We start from the raw sequence: 18,488 nt of genomic DNA on the forward strand, positions 1-18,488 counted from the left end.
CAAAGACCAAAATGGAATTTGTGTGTACATCTTTTTAGGGCCATACCTGTGATACGTGAAAGTTCTCAGGCTATGGGTCAAATCAGAGCTACAGCTTCTGGCCCATACCATAGCCACAGTAATGCCGATCCAAGCCACATCCTCATCCTATGCCATGGCTTGTGGCAACGCTGGATCTTTAACCCACAGAGAGAGGCCAGGGATTGAACCAGCATCCTCATGGTTCAATCCCTGGCTCAGGTTCGTTACCACTGAGCCACAATGGGAACTGCAAAATGGAATGTTCTTAACTTAAAAATACAGTAACCAGGAGTTCCCATCGTGGCGCAGTGGTTAACGAATCCGACTAGGAACCATGAGGTCGCAGGTTCGATCCCTGGCCTTGCTCAGTGGGTTAAGGATCCAGCATTGCCATGAGCTGTGATGTGGGTCGCAGACATGGCTCAGATCCGAGTTGCTGTGGCTGTGGTGTAGGCTGGTGGCTACAGCTCCGATTCGACCCCTAGCCTAGGAACCTCCATATGCCACGGGAGCGGCCCAAGAAATGGCAAAAAGACAGTAATAATAATAATAATAATAATACAGTAACCAAAATAAAAGACTCAATGGTGCTCCAGAGAATGGAGGGGACAGAGGAAAGTGCACGTGAACTGAAGACAGAACAAGAGCAATTACCCAATATGAACGGAGAGGAAAATATCCTGAGTTCCAAAATAAAGGAGAAAGTGTGAGGCTGATAAAGCATTCAAAGGAATAATGGCAAAAAAATCCAACTTTGGCAAACCTACATATTTACAAGACTGAGCAAACCCCTAACAAGATAAATCCAATGAACTCCATGCCAAGACACATCATAAATAAACTTGCAGGGGGGAAGAAAAAAACCAAAAACAAAGCAGCCAGAGAGAAATGACACATTAACTCCATGGAAACAATGGTTTAAATGATAGATTTAAGACCAGAAGGAAGTAGCACATTTTCCAAGTGCTGAAAGAATTGTCAACCCAGAACTCTGTACCAGCAAAAAAGATTCTTCAGCAATGGAGGAAATGAAGACCTGCTCAGTTGAAGGAAGACTGTCAGGAGATCTACTCTTAAGAAACTTCATCAAGCAGAAGAGAAATGATAAAGGAAATATGGAGTATCAGTCATGGGGAAAGAACAACAGTAAAAATATGGGTACATTTAATAGATTATATTTCTCTTGTTGTTTCCAAAATTATGTTAGATGGTTGAATAAAAATGACTAATTATGTCCTGTAGTTCTTCAGGTATATGGAAGAAAGAAACATTTAAGATAACTATACAATAAAGTGGGGGAAATTAAAGGACCTCAGATAAGTTTTCCAACTGATTCAGTGATGACAAACACAGATTGTGATATTATGTGTATAATGTAATACCTAGAGTAACTACTAAAAAGTTACACAAAGAGATGTACTTAAGAGCCCTATAGATAAATCCAAGTTGAATTTTAAGGAGTTCCCTGGTGGCCTAGCAGTTAGGGATTTGACATTGTCAGTAGCTGTGGCTTGGGTTTGATCCCTGGCCTGGGAACTTCTGCATGCCATGGGTATACCCAGAATAAAAAGTAGAATTCTAAAAAATGCTCAACCCACTGTAAGACAAGAAAAGTGAAACAAACAGAGGACCGAAAAATAGAAAAAACAAAACCACCAATAAAGTGGCAGAGAACGTTTCTAACAGATTTGTAATAGCAAAAAACTTTTGGAAACAACCCAAATATTTTTTAATGCCTTAATGAACCCATGGTATATCAATACCATAAATATCTACTCAGAAATAATCCAAAAGAGAAATTATTGTATCTGCAATAAGATTAATCTCAAGGGAATTATGCTGAGTGAAAAAAAGAAATCTTAAAAGGTTATATAGTGATTCCATTTATAGAACATTCCCTATATGACACAATTATAGAGAATAGATTAGAAGTTGCAGGGATTAGGAATGGGGAGGAGGGCAGAGAAGGATAGGTGTGACTTTGTAGGGGTAGAACAGGGATCTTTGTGGTGTAAATTCCATATCTTCATTATGATGGTGGTGGTAACACAAACTTAGGCTAGATAAAATTGTATAGAACTACAGACACACATCCACAAGTGCGTGTGAAATCTGATAAGGCCTGTAGATCACATCAGTGACAAATTTGATATTATCCTATAGCTATGTAAAATGTTACCATTAAGGGAAACTGGACATTGGATACACTAACTAGTACCATAGGGTATAATTTCTTCAAATTTCTGTAAATCTGTAATTATTTATAAATAAAAACATTTTTGAAAGTTCCAGTAGAAAGAAATAGACAAAATACATGGAGTATTCACAGAAAAGGAAATTTGAGCCATACATACATATATATTTGAAGGGCCTGAATATAAAACACCTGTGGTATAGGAAGAAGTAAACTTTTACATCCACTGGGCCCTTACCTGACACACATAAAAGCACCAGCATCTACATCTCCATTTAAGGATCCAGAAACCAAAGAAAAATTTGTTGAAATACACTTAAGTTGCCTCTGCTCTGATAAAGGTAACTCTCCTTGGCTTGATATGTTAGAACATTACATTTTACTGTATGCACGAACGGTCTTTTCCCTTCAATTTGAAAACAACCAAAATGTGGGTGAATTTTTTTTTTTTTTAACAAATGGAGAGTCAATTATCCCAACAACTGAATAGTTCTTTTGTTTCTTCACTGCTTTTGAGTAGGAAGGAACTCATATTTGAAAAAAAAAAAAACTGGACTCAAAACAAATGCTATATACTTCTGATTTGTATTATCCTAATTAACATTATAAGGAGAGGGTAAGCAATGTCTTATCTTAATTCAAATTAGGTTTGTGTATGATTAAAGATAATGTTGAATAAATGTTAGTATCTGATCAAAAATAAGAATCCATTTAAAAATTGTTTCTGTTAGTCCATGTTTTCTCTACACATTTGATTCTTGTTTTAGAGAAACAAGGAAATTTAGAATTTAAAAAACCAACATAATTTTGACAACAGATTTGTTAATACTGTCATATCTGCTTTCATTTTATTTAAGAAATGTTAGACATAAATGTAACAACTGCCTCCACTTTCTAAAAGGCAACTAATGTCATAAATGCATCCATGACCAATACACAGTACTGTTCTTTGCACTGTTCCATCAAATTTATAAAAATGTTATATTTCATTGTACATTTTGCTTTTTTCCCTCATGCACTGTAATCTATTGGTAAATGACATATCAAATTTGTCTTTAAATATTGTGTTCTATCAGAAACAATCACATTGTATCAAACTATCCCTCTACTAATGGAAATGTTCTGTTCAATTTAGACTAATACAAACCATGATGCAGTGAACATGAGATATATATGTCTCTCTTTGTACATATGTTGGTGTCTTTGAACCCAGTACACTAAAATAGAATTGAATGTTACATAATCATGTATTTTTAAATAAATCCTTTTACTCTAATAGATATAGTCCATTTTACTTTCATTGTAGATAATGTAATTTTACTTTTTATATTCTGGTCTTCAATCTATTTGGGTTTCTTTTTTTTTTGTATATGGTACAAAGTAGCTAATATTTGTTGTTTTTATAAATCTCCCATTTATTGAATACCATCCTTTCTCTAATGATTTTAATAGCACTATAATACACAAAATCCCCACATCTCCTTCCTCCAGTTCTCAATTTGTTTCCACTGATTTACTCATCAAGAACACATTGTTTAGGAATTCCCATCGTGGCTCAGTGGGATAAGAACCCAACTGGTATCCATGAGGATGCAGGTTCAATCCATGGCCTCACTCGGTGGGTCAAGGATCCAGCAATGCTGTGAACCGTAGGTTGCAGACACGGCTTGGATCCCACTTTGTGTTGCTGCGGCTGTGGCTGTGGCGTAAGCTGGCAGCTGCGGCTCTGATTTGACATCTAGTCTGGGAGCTTTCATATGGCATGGGTGAGGCCCTAAAGAAAAAAAAGAAAAACACTTTAAATGATAATTTTAAATAAATATGTGACGATATATAGTAGACTGTTTTTTTCACATTTATCTCAGCTATTTGTGGTCCTTTACATGTCTATATGAAAATCTTTTTTCTTTTTTGGTTGCCCTGCTATGTATGGAGCTTCTGGGTGAGGGATCAGGTGCAAGCCGTGGCTGCCACCTACACTGCAGCTCAGGCAACACCAGATCATTTAACCCACTGAGCCTGGCCAGGGATCAAACGTGTGCCCCAGCATTCTTGAGAGGCTGCCAATCGCATTGCACCACAGCTGAACTCCTCCTATATAAAATTTTGAATCAGTCTGTTAATTTTAAAAATATAACCGGTAAAAACCTTGAGTGGAAGTATTTTAAACTTAGAGATCTGTGAAATTCATATTTCTTTTAGAATGTCAAGTCTTCAGACGATTTTTCTCAAATTTTAGTAATTCATATTGCGTTTCTTCTCAAATATTTTGTATCAACATATTTCATAATTAACTATTTTCATGTAAAAGATTGTTTTTACATTTTTTTCCTCTAGTTTTTTTGTGCTTAAGACATTGGCAAGGAGCTCAAGTATCATGTTGGCATGCTGAGATAAACGTCTTGTTTCAGATTTTAATGAGAATGCTGGACAAATATTATCATTAGATAAGATGTCTGCTGAAGATTTTTGATGATCAGCTTTCTCATTATACAATTTGTGACTTTGGTAAGAAGTCTCCTCTTTGACAAATGTGTTCCTTGTTCACAAGGCTTTCCCACATTCACAGATTTCCACTATAGATCCGATTATGTAATGTGTAAAGAGGTGCTAATTCCTTCTGAAGGCTTTCCATACTCATGAGATTCATAGTTTCTATTTTTAATGAGTATGAATTCTCTGATGTCTAACAAGGTGCGACTTTTGGCTGAAAGCCTTACCACACTCATTACAATGATAAGGCTTTTCACCTGTATGTTTTCTCATGTGAAGTGTAAGAGATGAGATTTGAGAAAAGGCTTTTCCACATTTACTACAGTCAAAGGGTTTCTCACCTGTATGACCTCGTATATGTATAGTAAGGGAGGAGCTCTGGGAGAAGGCTTTTCCGCATTTATTACATTCATACGGTTTCTCACCTGTATGACCTCTCATGTGCACAATAAGGGAAGTTCTTTGAGAAAAAGCTTTTCCACACTCATTACATACATAGGGTTTCTCGCCTGTGTGACTTCTCATGTGTAAATTAAGCAATGAGCACTGAGAGAAGGCTTTCCCACATTTATCACATTCATAAGGCTTTTCCCCTGTGTGACTTCTTAGATGAAGAGTAAGGGAAGCTATTTGAGAGAAGGCTTTACCACATTCATTACAATCATAAGGTTTCTCTCCAGTGTGAACTTTCTGATGTGTAATAAAGTTCTGCTTTTGGCTGAAGGCTTTACCACATTCATTACATTCATAGGGTTTCTCTCCAGAATGAATTTTTTCATGAGCAATGAGATTTGATTTCTGGCTAAAGGCTTTGCCACATTCCTTACATATATAGGGTTTTTCTCCAGTGTGAATTCTCTGGTGTCTAACGAGATTTGACATTTGAATGAAAGCTTTTCCACATTCATTACATTCATAAGGTTTCTCTCTAGTATGAATCTTCTGGTGTGTAATGAAGTTCTTCTTGTGGCTGAAGGCTTTTCTACATTCCTTACATTCATAAGGTTTTTCACCAGTATGACTTCTCATATGTACAGTAAGGGCTGAGCTTTGAGAGAAGGATTTTCCACATTCATTACACTCATAGGGTTTCTCACCTGTATGAATTCTCACATGTATAATAAGCATGGAAAACTGAGAGAAGGCTTTTCCACATTTATCACATTTATAAGGTTTCTCTCCTGTATGACTTCTCATATGAAGAGCAAGAGATGCTATTCGAGGGAATGCTTTACCACATTCATTACATGCATAAGGTTTCACCCCAGTATGAACTTTCTGATGTGCAATGAGGCTTTGCTTCTGGCTGAATGCTTTTCCGCACTCATTACATTCATAAGGTTTCTCTCCAGTATGAATTTTTTCATGATCAATGAGATTTGATTTCTGGCTGAAGGATTTACCACATTCCTTACATGCATAGGGTTTCTCTCCAGTATGGATTCTTTGATGTCTAATGAGATTTGACATTTTAATGAAAGCTTTCCCGCATTCATTACATTCATAAGACTGTTCTCTACTGTGAATTTTATGATGTTTGACGAGTTTTTCTTTGTGGTGGAAGGCTTTTCCACATTTTTTACATTCATAGGGTTTCTCTCCAGTATGAATTCGCAGGTGTCTGATGAGGTCCAAGGTTTGATCAAAACCTTTTCCACAGTGATTACACTTAAAGGGGGTTGCTACAAAATGGAAGAAGCTATTGCCAAATGATTTCATAGGTTCATTATATTCATAATGTTCTTTTCTTATAAGGATTCTCTCATTATTATGATAGCTGAAATTACTATGTTCTAAACACTTTCCAAGTAAGTCATATTCATAGAGATTGTGATTTGAAGCAAAAAAGTCTGAGTTTGGAGGAAATGCACTTGCAAATTTCTTATGATATTCAATGAGTTTTTCTTCAGTCAGTGTTTCTGTAGATTTATCTTCAAGTTGTGTCAAAAGTCTATCCTGGATTTTCTGATGTTCATCAATCCCCCATATTTCTCCTAAAACAAATTGCAAATATCACTCGTAAATTTTTCCAATATTATATCAATAAAAATTTTAAAGTAGTGTAGAATGGGATTGATTCTTGGCTTACAGCCTAGTTTCCTATTAAGCAAATTCCAGGTACATATTATTTCCCATTCCCTAAGCTTTAGGAAATTCCAAGAAAGGAAATATGAGTAGAGGCAGATATTTATGAAAACAAATAGTTTTGATTGCTTTTAAATGGACTATGAAAAGGAGTTCCCATCATGTTATTGGTTAAATTTGTGTCCTGCCCACATATATGTTGAAGTCCTAACCCCCAGTACCTCAGAATGTGGTTATTTGAAAATAAGGTCTCCACAGATTTAGTGAGTTAAGATGAGGTCATACTGGAGTAGGGTATTCTCCCATTCTAATATAACCGGTGTTCTTAGAAAAAGAATGCCACATGAAGAGACAGAAACACAAGGAGAACACTATGTGAAGGTAAAGACAGACTGGAGTTATGCTGACACAAGCCAAGGAATGTCTGGGGATACCAGAAGCTGAAACTGGCCGGGCACCTTCTCTTGTAGATTTCAGAGGGAAACTTGTCCTGCTTACACTTTGATTTTGTACTTCTAGCCTCTGCTTTGTTATGACAGTCCTAGAAAGCTAAGACAAAAGGCATACCATATTCTTGCAAAAGAACACTCAATAGCAAAGATGAAAATTATTTACACGTTAATATATCAACAAAATGGTTTCAATAAAAATGAGGAGTTCCCATCGTGATGCAGTGGTTAACGAATCTGACTAGGAACCATGAGGTTGCAGGTTTGATCCCTGACCTTGCTCAGTGGGTTAAGGATCTGGCGTTGCCGTGAGCTGTGGTGTAGGTTGCAGACAAACAAAAAAGTTTGAAAACACAAGTAAGTAATAGCTCAAGGTAAAATGATACAAGGGGTTGCCAGCATAGAGGAAGACATGGGTAAGAGAAGAAAAAATCACTTTTCAATATATCCTTTTGTACTTTAAAACATTTGTATTACCAGCAAGTATTTTCTTTTCTTTTTTTATTATTATTATTTTTTTGTCTTTTTGCCATTTCTAGGGCCGTTTCCACGGCATATGGAGGTTCCCAGGCTAGGGGTCAAATCAGAGCGGTAGCCGCCAGCCTACACCAGAGCCACAGCAACGCGGGATCTGAGCCGCGTCTGCTACCTACACCACAGCTCATGGCAACGCCAGATCCTTAACCCACTGAGCAAGGGCAGGGATTGAACCCGCAACCTCATGGTTCCTAGTTGGATTCATTAACTACTGAGCCACGACGGGAACTCCTACCAGCAAGTATTTTAAAAAGTTAATAAAATTGTTCTGAACACTACAGTAATAAAATGAGAACAAACAATAGGAAGGTAAAAATTGGATGAAAGAGTTGGAATATAAAACTAGAACAGCCTACCTGGTATGACTGAATAGGAGTTAAATATTGAGCAGAGGGAAAAATAGTGAATGAGAAATTAAGCTTAAATATGGCCTAATAAATACATGAATTTTCTCTGATCCCACTCAAAGCCACGTTAATATGAGATAAAGAAAAAGGTATAAACTAAAAAAGACCAGTCTTTGATCCTAGAGAAGATGGGAGAGTACTCTCTTGAGAAATATAAGCAGAAAGACTCTAGAGTCAAGGCCACCAGCCAGAGGAATACAGAAATATGGCTCAAACATCGAATAAATGAAAGGCTACATACCAAAGGGTGAGAGACATTATAAGTCCCCAGTTGCTGCTTAGCTCTAAGATAGGAAAATGGAGATTTTTTTTTTCCCTGTCAAACTGAGACTAAAATAAAGGAAAAAATTCTTGTGAATTCAGGTAAAGTTAGAGACTTGGTTGCAGATTATAAATGTAGAAAAGGAGGCAAAATACTGAGTTTAAGCTTTTGAGTTACCTCAATTGAGGGAAAAAGAGAAGCTCAATTAAGCCAGAGTGTTGAGGGAGAAGGTAAGATTAGATCATTAAGGTATTATCCAAGCAGAAGTGAAAAAAATTTCATGGGGAAGATCAAAATACCAAATTTGGAGTACCAGCTGTGGCTCAGTGATTAACAAACCAGACTAGGATCTGTGAGGATGCAGGTTCAATCCCTGACCTCACTCAGTGGGTTAATGATCCGTCGTTGCCGTGAGCTGTGGTGTAGGTTGCAGACACAGCTCGGATCCAGCGTTGCTGCGGCTATGGCATGGGCTGGCAACTACAGCTCCCATTTGACCCCTAGCCTGGGAACTTCCATATGCCACATGTGCAGCCCTAAAAAGCAAAACAAAACAAAACAATCTGACAGAAAAGAGTCCATATTTTAAGACGGTGGAATGAAAAAGTATCTGATCTCTTTTCCACTAAACAAACAATAATGAGATATGAAAAGAAAAAACAGCAAAAACAAAAAGAGGAATTTCTAAAAATACAAAATACGGAGTTCCCGTCATGGCTCAGTGGTTAACAAATCCAACTAGGAACCATGAGGTTGCGGGTTTGATCCCTGGCCTTGCTCAGTGGGTTAAGGATCCGGCGTTGCCGTGAGCTGGGGTGTAGGTTGCAGACGTGGCTCGGATCCCACATTGCTGTGGCTGTGGTGTAGGCCAGTGGCTATAGCTCCAATTAGACCCCTAGCCTAGGAACCTCCATATGCCGCGGGAGCGGACCTAGAAAAGGCAAAAAGACCAATAAATAAATAAAACAAAATACTATTGCTAAAAATTCTTTAAAGTTGATTAGTTAAAAAGATGAATAAACCCATGAGGAGAGAATTAGTAAACTGGAAGATACATCTGAAGTAATTACTGAGAAGGCAACACAGAGAGATATAGAGGGATAAAATAGCAAAGGAAAATTTAAAATATGGAGGAAAAAATTTGAAAAAGATCTAGTATCTGTCTAACAGGAGTCTCAGAAATAGAGTGTTAAGACAGTGAAGGAGAGCCAATATCTGATGATGCTGGATGAGAATGTTGCAGAATTAATGGAAGACATAAGTAAGACAACACTATAAGTAATTTTATACAAACGGATTTAAAACTATAGATGAAACAAATTCCTAAATATAACAGATGGCCCTGCAACCTTAACATATGGTAAACTCAAAATATAGAGAAAATTTAAATACCTACAGAAATTACTTTGTTCAACTTTATCAAAAATTAATTTCAAAACCAGGATTAAATGGAGAGCTTTCTTTCTTTCTTTTTTTTTTTTTTTTGACTTTTTGACTTTTCTAGGGCCGCTTCCTGCGGCACATGGAGGTTCCCAGGCTAGGGGTTGAATCGGAGCTGTAGCCGCCGGCCTACACCACAGCCACAGCAACGTGGGATCCAAACCGCGTCTGCAACCTACACCCCAGCTCACGGTAACGCTGAATCCTTAACCCACTGAGCAAGGCCAGGGATCGAACCCAAAACCTCATGGTTCCTAGTCGGATTCGTTAACCACTGCGCCACGATGGGAACTCCAGGAGAGCTTTCTAGAAAATTACAACCTATTATCAAAAGCTATTGCCAAGATAACAAAACAACTATATAGAACAGTTATGCAAAGAAACTTAGCTCAAAAATACGCAAGGTCCAGGAGTTCCCGTGGTGGCACAGTGGAAACAAATCCGACTAGGAACCACGAGGTTGTAGGTTTGATCCCTGGCCTCGCTCAGTGGATTTGAAGATCTGGCATTGCCGTGACCTGTGGTGTAGGTCACAGACGGGGCTCGAATCTGGCGTTGCTGTGGCTCTGGCGTAGGCTGGAGGCTACAGCTCCGATTCGACCCCTAGCCTGGGAACCTCCATGTGCCACGGCTGTGGCCCTAAAAAGATGAAAAAAGACAAAAAAAAAAAAAAGCAAGATCCAAATAGTTCTACAGATAAAACAAAAATTTTTTAAGGTTGTTTTAAGCTCATGCTATATAAATGTTTTAGAACATGAAGGAAAGCTTCCATATTTTATTTATGAAACCAGTGTAACACTGACTTCAAAGCCCAAGTTAGAATAATTATTTAAATTCATAGTAAAAATGTGAGGATGAGTCATTATTAAGACATAAATGAATAATATTCACCCATATACATAAAAGGAAAAAATATGATAATCTCCTGTAAGTAAAGATTGTTATTTTAACTATGTGAACAGTAAACTCGAGGTGGCAAAAAGCACTTCAAAGAGCTATGACTTACCGGAAAAAAAATTCTAGAAAAACATGACAAAGGGCTGATTACCTTAATATGTTAAGATTTCATACAAATTAAGAACCTGGAGTTCCCTTCATGGCTCAACACTTAACAAATCCGACTAGGATCCATGAGGATGCGGGTTTGATCCCTGGTCTTGCTCAGTGGGTTAAGGGTGCGGCATTGCCATGAGCTGTGGTGTAGGTCGCAGATGTGGCTCAGATCCTGTGTTGCTGTGGCTGTGGTATATAGGCTGGCAGCTGTACGTAGCTCCAATTCGACCCCCTGTCTGGGAACTTCCATACGCCGCAGGTGTGGCCCTAAAAAAGCAAAAACAAAACAAAACAAATGAAGAACCCAACAGAAAAAAAGAGCATAAAACACGAACTGTTTATAAAGAAGAAATACCAATTTTAAACATAAGATGCTTGCCTTCACTTTTAAAAAAGGAAATGCAAATTCAAACTCTAGTTAAGTAAGTTTTCACTTACCAAATGGGCAAAGAGTTAAGAAATGCTAATAGACTTAAGTTGCAGAAATTGATGGTAGAAATATAAATCATAAACTCCTTGAAGGGCAAAAAAGATGTCACAATATATATCAAATTAGAAATATATGTATGTGTATGCATGTATATATCACACATAAACATACAAGCATATGCATATATACATGAAAAATGTAGTATAAAATGACAAATAACAGAAAAGTAGCACTGATTTAAAAAAAATTTTTTTTTTTGGTCTTTTGTCTTTTTTGTTGTTGTTGTTGTTGTTGTTGCTATTTCTTGGGCCGCTCCCGTGGCATATGGAGGTTCCCAGGCCAGGGGTTGAATCAGAGCTGTAGCCACTGGCCTACGCCAGAGCCACAGCAACGCGGGATCCGAGCCGCGTCTGCAACCTACACCACAGCTCCCGGCAACGCCGGATCGTTAACCCACTGAGCAAGGGCAGGGACCGAACCCGCAACCTCATGGTTCCTAGTCGGATTCGTTAACCACTGCGCCACGACGGGAACTCCCTGATTTTAAAAATTTTATTGAAGTAAAATGGTTGTAGCCATTATTGAACTATGAGAGCAAAAGCTAAAATACAGTGGGAAGTGTGACTATAGGTACAAAATATGATGCTAAGGCATTTACAATGGGAGGAAGAAGAGAAAATAGAAAGTAAAGGGCTAAAAACATCAATGAGTTTATTTAAACTAAAATTCTGTGAATATAAGAACACAAAAGAAAGGGATTCTATGTAAAAAGGTTGCAGAAAGACTGAAGATGCTAGTACTAGATGGATCACCTAAGTATAGGTGGAAATGAATTAGGAAATGTTGACATCTAGCAGAAAGATAAGAAAAGTAACTGGCCTTTTAGGTTCTAGGAAAGAAGTTTAGAGGAAAAAAGTTAAGAATGTTATCTAGAAATGACATCTTAGGTAGAATTCACACCGTCAATATTTTGTAATAGAAAAAGATTCTAAAAAAGAATAGATAGAAATGTGTATCTGAATCATTGTGTTCTATGCCTGAAATTAACACAATATTCTAAGTCAGTTATATTTCAATATAAAAAACAAGTAGCTTCTTTTAAATTTTGAAATTTTAGCCTTTAAAAAAAGAACTCACACCAATTGTCACTAAAAAATTCTACAGACTTAAAAAAAATTACCTTTGAGGAATACTTCCGAAGGATCAACAACTTACAGATTAACCATTAAAGGGTCCTAGCCATCCTCACCTGTATGGTTCCCTCCCACTAACCTGGACAATGTCTCTTGAACACTTCTTCTTCCACCACCCATGGTTCTTCTTCACGCTCCAACTTGAAAATCACATCCGGTTTGGTGAACGGACATCCTGTCAAAGGGAAGTAACACAAGATGTGGGCATAAGGGAGTTCCTGTTGTGGCTCAGCAGGTTGCAAACCTGAACTGGTATCCATGAGGATGCAGATGCGATCTCCGGCCTCGCTCAGTGGGTTAAAGATCTGGCACTGCTGTGAGCTATGGTGTAGGTCACAGATACGGCTCGGATCCCAAGTTCCTGTGGCCGTGGCTAGTAGCTGCAGCTCTGATTTGATCCCTCGCCTGTGAACTTCCATATGCCGCGGACGTGGCCCTTAAAAAAAAAAAGGAAGAAAAAAGATTTGGGCATAAACATTAGGAACAAAGAATCATTCCAGAATTGAGCCTGGCCCAGGGAAACCAGCCTTTCTAAAGGGCAAGAAAAATGTGGTTTCTGGGGATCCTGCCCCCTGAAACATAACCAAAGGATGACATTTTACTCTGAAAGCTGCAGCATGCACATTTATGTGAGCAAAGATAAAGGCCGAACAGTCTAACATTTAAAGTTTCCATACATTTCAGGAGTTCTCATCGTGGCGCAGTGGTTAGCGAATCCAACTAGTAACCATGAGATTGCGGGTTCGATCCTTGGCCTCACTCAGTGGGTTAAGGATCTGGCACTGCAATGAGCTGTGGTGTAGGTCACAGACGCGGCTCAGATCCCGTGTTGCTGTGGCTCTGGTGTAGGCTGGTGGCTACAGCTCCGATTAAACCCCTAACTTGAGAACCTTCACATGCCTCAGGTGCGGCCCTAGAAAAGGCAAAAAGACAAAAAAAGGAAGTTTCCATACATTTCAAACACTGGAGAAGAAGGGTACTTTAATCCCAGAATTTGCGTTATACAAAAAACTATCCTTACCCACTGTGATTAAATTGTTGTAATTTTCTAGCATCACATTCCGGTACAGGTTCCTTTGAGCAGGATCCAACTGCCGCCACTCTTCCTGAGTGAAGTCAATAGCCACATCTTTAAATGTCACTGTTACCTGTAACAACATACTTCCACTCAATCTGAATTCATCCATCTTAGATGTTGTAGACAAAAATATATTGAAACTTGTTCTGATAATACACAAGAGGTTATAAAATAAAAATTTACATGGTTTTGTTATTGCCTAAAAGAACAAAAATCTACTAGCAACACCCTGTCAGTATATAGTATTCATTCACTGATTTATCAAGTAGTTTAATAACAACTGTGGATTAAAGAGATCTTGGGTACCAATTTATACTGAATGTAAAACACAGAGGAATAGAAACTTTACTCAAGTTAACTGGTTTGGGAAATCACTAGATCCCAGTGATTCACTGATTCCAGAAAAATGAAAACAGGATTTGGATGGAAGCAGAAAGAGGAAGAGAATGATGTGCAAAATTTGAAGTATAGTTGGACATTCAACTAGATATATTCATTTTTTTTAGAAAGTGGACATATTGTTCATTAGGTCAGAAGAAACCTAAAATGAAAATGATGATTTATTATTTATAAGCCTATAATAGATATCTGCAGCCATGAAAATGGGATATAATTGCTCAGAGTTCACATATACTGAAAAAAAGAGTGCCACAAATAGAATCTTACAAATACCAACAGACTGAAAAGATTCATTAATGAAGTTTTTTTCTTAATGGTCTGAACCTGAATTACAATCATAACTATGAGAAAACAATATCAAGAAAGATTTAGAGTAAGTGTCACAAATGAGGGGCTGGTTTCAAATTTCTTCAAAGCAGTGTGATGTGAACATAGAAATCAAATGCACTTTTCCTAGATAAAAACCAAAATGCCCCCAAGATATAAATGTAAGAAAAAAATCTTCAACAGCAGTGGAACAAAGGGAGCTGTTCACATTTCCTACACTTTGAGCAATTTCCAAGAGAGACAATATAAAAGGAAATCACCGTGAGCTAACTAACAATCAGTGTTTCTGATCATTTATTTCTAGGTCCTAAAAGCATCTTAGGAACATGAAGATCGACTAAGGTTCAGAGTTCGCTGTGGGAATGATGGGAAGATCAAGGATTTGTAAATAATCAAGCTTTAAGAAACCAAAGGTGGAGTTTCTGTCGTGGCGCAGCAGAAACGAATCCGATTAGGAACCATGAGGTTGCAGGTTCGATCCCTGGCTTCGCTCAGTGGGTTAAGGATCTGGCATTGCTGTGAGTTGTGGTGTAATTCACAGACGTGGCTTGGACATGGCGTTGCTGTGGCTCTGGGTGTAAGCTCGCAGCTGTGGCTTCGATTAGATTCCTAGCCTGGGAACCTCCATGTGCCGCGTGTGCAGTCCTAAAAAGCAAAAAAACTCCAAAAACAAACCCCTCCCCCAAGAAACCAAAGGCAATCACAGCTGAATAAGACATCCCTCATTCATGTCCCCACTGTAACAATATTAATTTGGCATCCATCTGTGGGATCCAGCACCATATGCCAAAGACTCAGAAGGAGTCTCATCCACCCACATGTTCGGTAATAAGCAGAAAGATCTCATTCCTGGATGAAGACCCTGAGAGGCATGTGAACTGACTCTAGGCCCTCTTGGCCCTGGTTCTGCAGCCATCAGAAAATGACGGTCTTAGACAAGCACCCTATAGAAGACAGAGACTTTGGGAAAGTGCAAGTCTCCAGCAAAGAAGTACCAGTACACAAATAGAGCAAAAAATACAGGTTTGGACTTATCTGAAAGTGTAGGAGAAACAGTTTGATTTTACCTACATCACTCTTCTACCAAGGCAATACAGCTTAGGGCCAAGAAATAACTTGATGCATGATTTCATTCATGAAGGAAAATAATAAAGTGTGGGTGAGTACCCTGCTTCTCTAGCTATGTGGGATGGTACCAAAGAGGCTCATTTCTCTCTCACCACATCCAGAGTACCAAATTATGAGCTGCAAGACTGGGGGGTGAGAAAATCTGGGAGAGCAGTAGTTAACATTCTCATAGGATATTACAAGGAAGCAGATCCAACAAACTGTGCTACCAACTCTATCAAGAAGTCTGTTCATGATCCAAAGGGTATACTTTGCCCATCACAGATCAATCAATTAGCCTACAGGTACTCCCAGAGCTCTGTGGGCCTCTCATCTACAGCCAACCTCAGGCTGGCTCCCTGTGTGCACGCCTAATGGTAGTGGTGAGACAGACCTTTGGCAGATGGCAGGTGAGCACATGCAGAGTACTGGCCCGAATCTGTAAGCCAAGCAAGGACCATAGATGTGAGCTTTAGCACCATCTTTAGGAAAACAAAAGGGAGGCTCTCCGCAACCTGGTGTGTTGCAATATGGAGAGAAACCATACAAGCTTAAGAACTCTGCCATAAGACGGAGTTCCCATTGTGGCGCAGTGGTTAACGAATCCGACTAGGAACCATGAGGTTGCGGGTTCGGTCCCTGCCCTTGCTCACTGGGTTAAGGATCCGGCGTTGCCGGGAGCTGTGGTGTAGGTCGCAGACGCGGCTCAGATCCCGCGTTGCTGTGGCTCTGGCATAGGCCAGCGGCTACAACTCTGATTCGACCCCTAGCCTGGGAACCTCCATATGCTGCGGGAAGTGGCCCTAGAATAAGCAAAATTGACCGAAAAAAAAAAAAAAAGAATTCTGCCATAAGAGGGAAAAAGAACAGTGAAGCAAATTTAGCTATAGACATCTCTGAGAAAGCCTGAAAATGCCTAGTGGGGATGATAGAAGGCATTTTTCTCCTGAAGGCACTTAGTAAGGACTGGAGGAGATGAGGGCTACCTCAAATGTGAAAACAGCAATACAAAATTTCAAGGACGATGGCCAACCAAGGAACCATGATACCACAAAAGGACCACAATAATCTTCCATAACTTATCCAAAAGACATGGAGATTTGCAAGTCATACAATAAAGAATTCAAAAATAGTCGTTTTAAGAAAAATTAATTGGCTACAAGAAAACGGAAATACAATTCAACAAAACCAGGAAAAACAATATACAAAATGAGACGTTTAACAAAAGGATAGAAATTATAAAAAAAGAACCAAACAGAAATCCTGGAACTGAAGAACACAGTAAATTAAATGAAAAATGCAACAGAAAACATTAACAGTGATATGGATCAAGCAGAAGAATCTATGAGTTAAAGACAAGAACTTGGAATTATTGAGTTACAAGAGAAAAAAGAATGAAAAACAATGAAGAAAGCATATTATAGTATCATGAAGAAAGCCCCATGGTGTCATGGGGTACTATGATACAAAATAATATTCACATTCTAGGAGTGTCAGAATTGGAAGAGGAAATATAGAGACATGAAGCTTATTCAAAGAAATAATGGTTGAGGACTTCTCAAATCTGCAGAGCTATTTGGATATCCAAGTTCCTAAAGCTCACAGGTCACTAAACAAACTAAATTTAAAGAGATCTTCTCTAAGCCAATTTATAATAGAACTGTCAAAAACCAAAGCAATGAAAGAATCTTAAAAACAGCAAAAAAAAAAAGGTGTTTGACATTTTCAGAAAACCCCCATTAGGCTCAGTGTGGATTTGTCAGCAGAAACTTTACAAGGATGATATATTCAAAGCGCTGAAAGAAGACTGCAAAACAAAAATACTCTATCCACCAAAGGTGTCCTTCAGTAAGGAAGGAGAGATAAAAGATTTTGCAAACACACACTGAGGGAGTTCATCACTACATCTACGTTTCAAGAAATGCTGAAAGAAGTTCTTCAAGCTAAAATGAGAGGACGCTAACTAATAACAAGAAAACAAAAATATACAACACTCAGATAAAGGTAAGTATATAGTTAAATTCAGGAAACACTAATACTGTAATGTGGCGTTATGTTAACCACTTAACACTGGTATAAAGGTTAAAGGACAAGAGTATTAAAAATAACTACAACTATAGCAATTTGTTAATGAAAACAATATAAAAATAGGTAAATTGTGATATCAAAAATAGAAAAATGGGGGAATAAAAGGGTTGAGTTTTTGTATGCAATCCATGTTAAGTAATTATCAGCATAAAACACTATTATCTATAAGACATAATTATATAAGACTCATAATAACCACACAGTAAAAACTACAATAGATTCACAAACAAAAAAGAGAAAGGAATCAAATCATACCACTATGAAAATTTGTCAGTTCACAAAGGAAGGCAAGAGAGAAAGAAAAGTACAAGATGCCAGAAAACAGTTAATAAGATGGCATTAACAGGCCCTTACCAATAGCTGAATTCTCCAATCAAAAGGCATGCACTGTGTTCCCACTGTGTTCCCACTGTGGCTCAGCGGTAATGAGTCCAACTAGGATTCATGAAGATGTGAGTTTGATCCCTGACCTTGCTCAGTGGGTTAAGGATCTGCTGTTGCCATGAGCTGTGGTGTAGGTTGTAGATGCTGCTCAGATCTAGCAATGCTGTGGTTGCAGTGTAGGCCACAGCTGCAGCTCTGATTTGACCCCTACTTTGGGAACTTCCATATGCCATGGGTACAGCCCTAAAAAGACACACACACACACAAAAGATATACAGTGGCTGGCTGGAGTTTTTTTTTAAAGTAACTATATAACTTTATAACTGCCTAAAAGTGATTTCTGATTTAAGAACACAAATAAGCTTGAAGGGAAGGGATGGCAAAAGATAGTCATGCAAGTGAAAATTAAAAGAGTGGTAGTAGCTATATTCATGTCAGACAAAATAGACTTTGAATCAAAAACCATAAAAAGAGACAAAGAAGATTATTATGTAATGAAAAAGAAGATATAATGATCAAGTATATATACACACAAATCCAC

At 38.2% G+C, this 18,488-nt stretch overlaps 1 protein-coding gene across 1 annotated transcript in view; it reads right to left on the reverse strand.

Moving 5' to 3' along the window:
• Positions 1-4,006: 4,006 nt before the first annotated feature.
• ZNF569 (zinc finger protein 569) overlaps positions 4,007-18,488 on the reverse strand; it is a 54,606-nt gene continuing 40,124 nt past the window's right edge. Inside the window, exons 4-6 of the mRNA XM_047793189.1 lie at positions 13,586-13,712; positions 12,644-12,739; positions 4,007-6,702 (exon numbers count right to left, since the gene is read on the reverse strand). Of these exons, the coding sequence (XP_047649145.1) occupies positions 4,877-6,702; positions 12,644-12,739; positions 13,586-13,712 (2,049 nt within the window). The 3' untranslated portion in view covers positions 4,007-4,876. The remainder of the gene's footprint in view (positions 6,703-12,643; positions 12,740-13,585; positions 13,713-18,488) is intronic.

Source organism: Phacochoerus africanus, chromosome 8, assembly GCF_016906955.1.
Source record: "Phacochoerus africanus isolate WHEZ1 chromosome 8, ROS_Pafr_v1, whole genome shotgun sequence".
NCBI classification, from domain to species: Eukaryota; Metazoa; Chordata; class Mammalia; order Artiodactyla; family Suidae; genus Phacochoerus; species Phacochoerus africanus.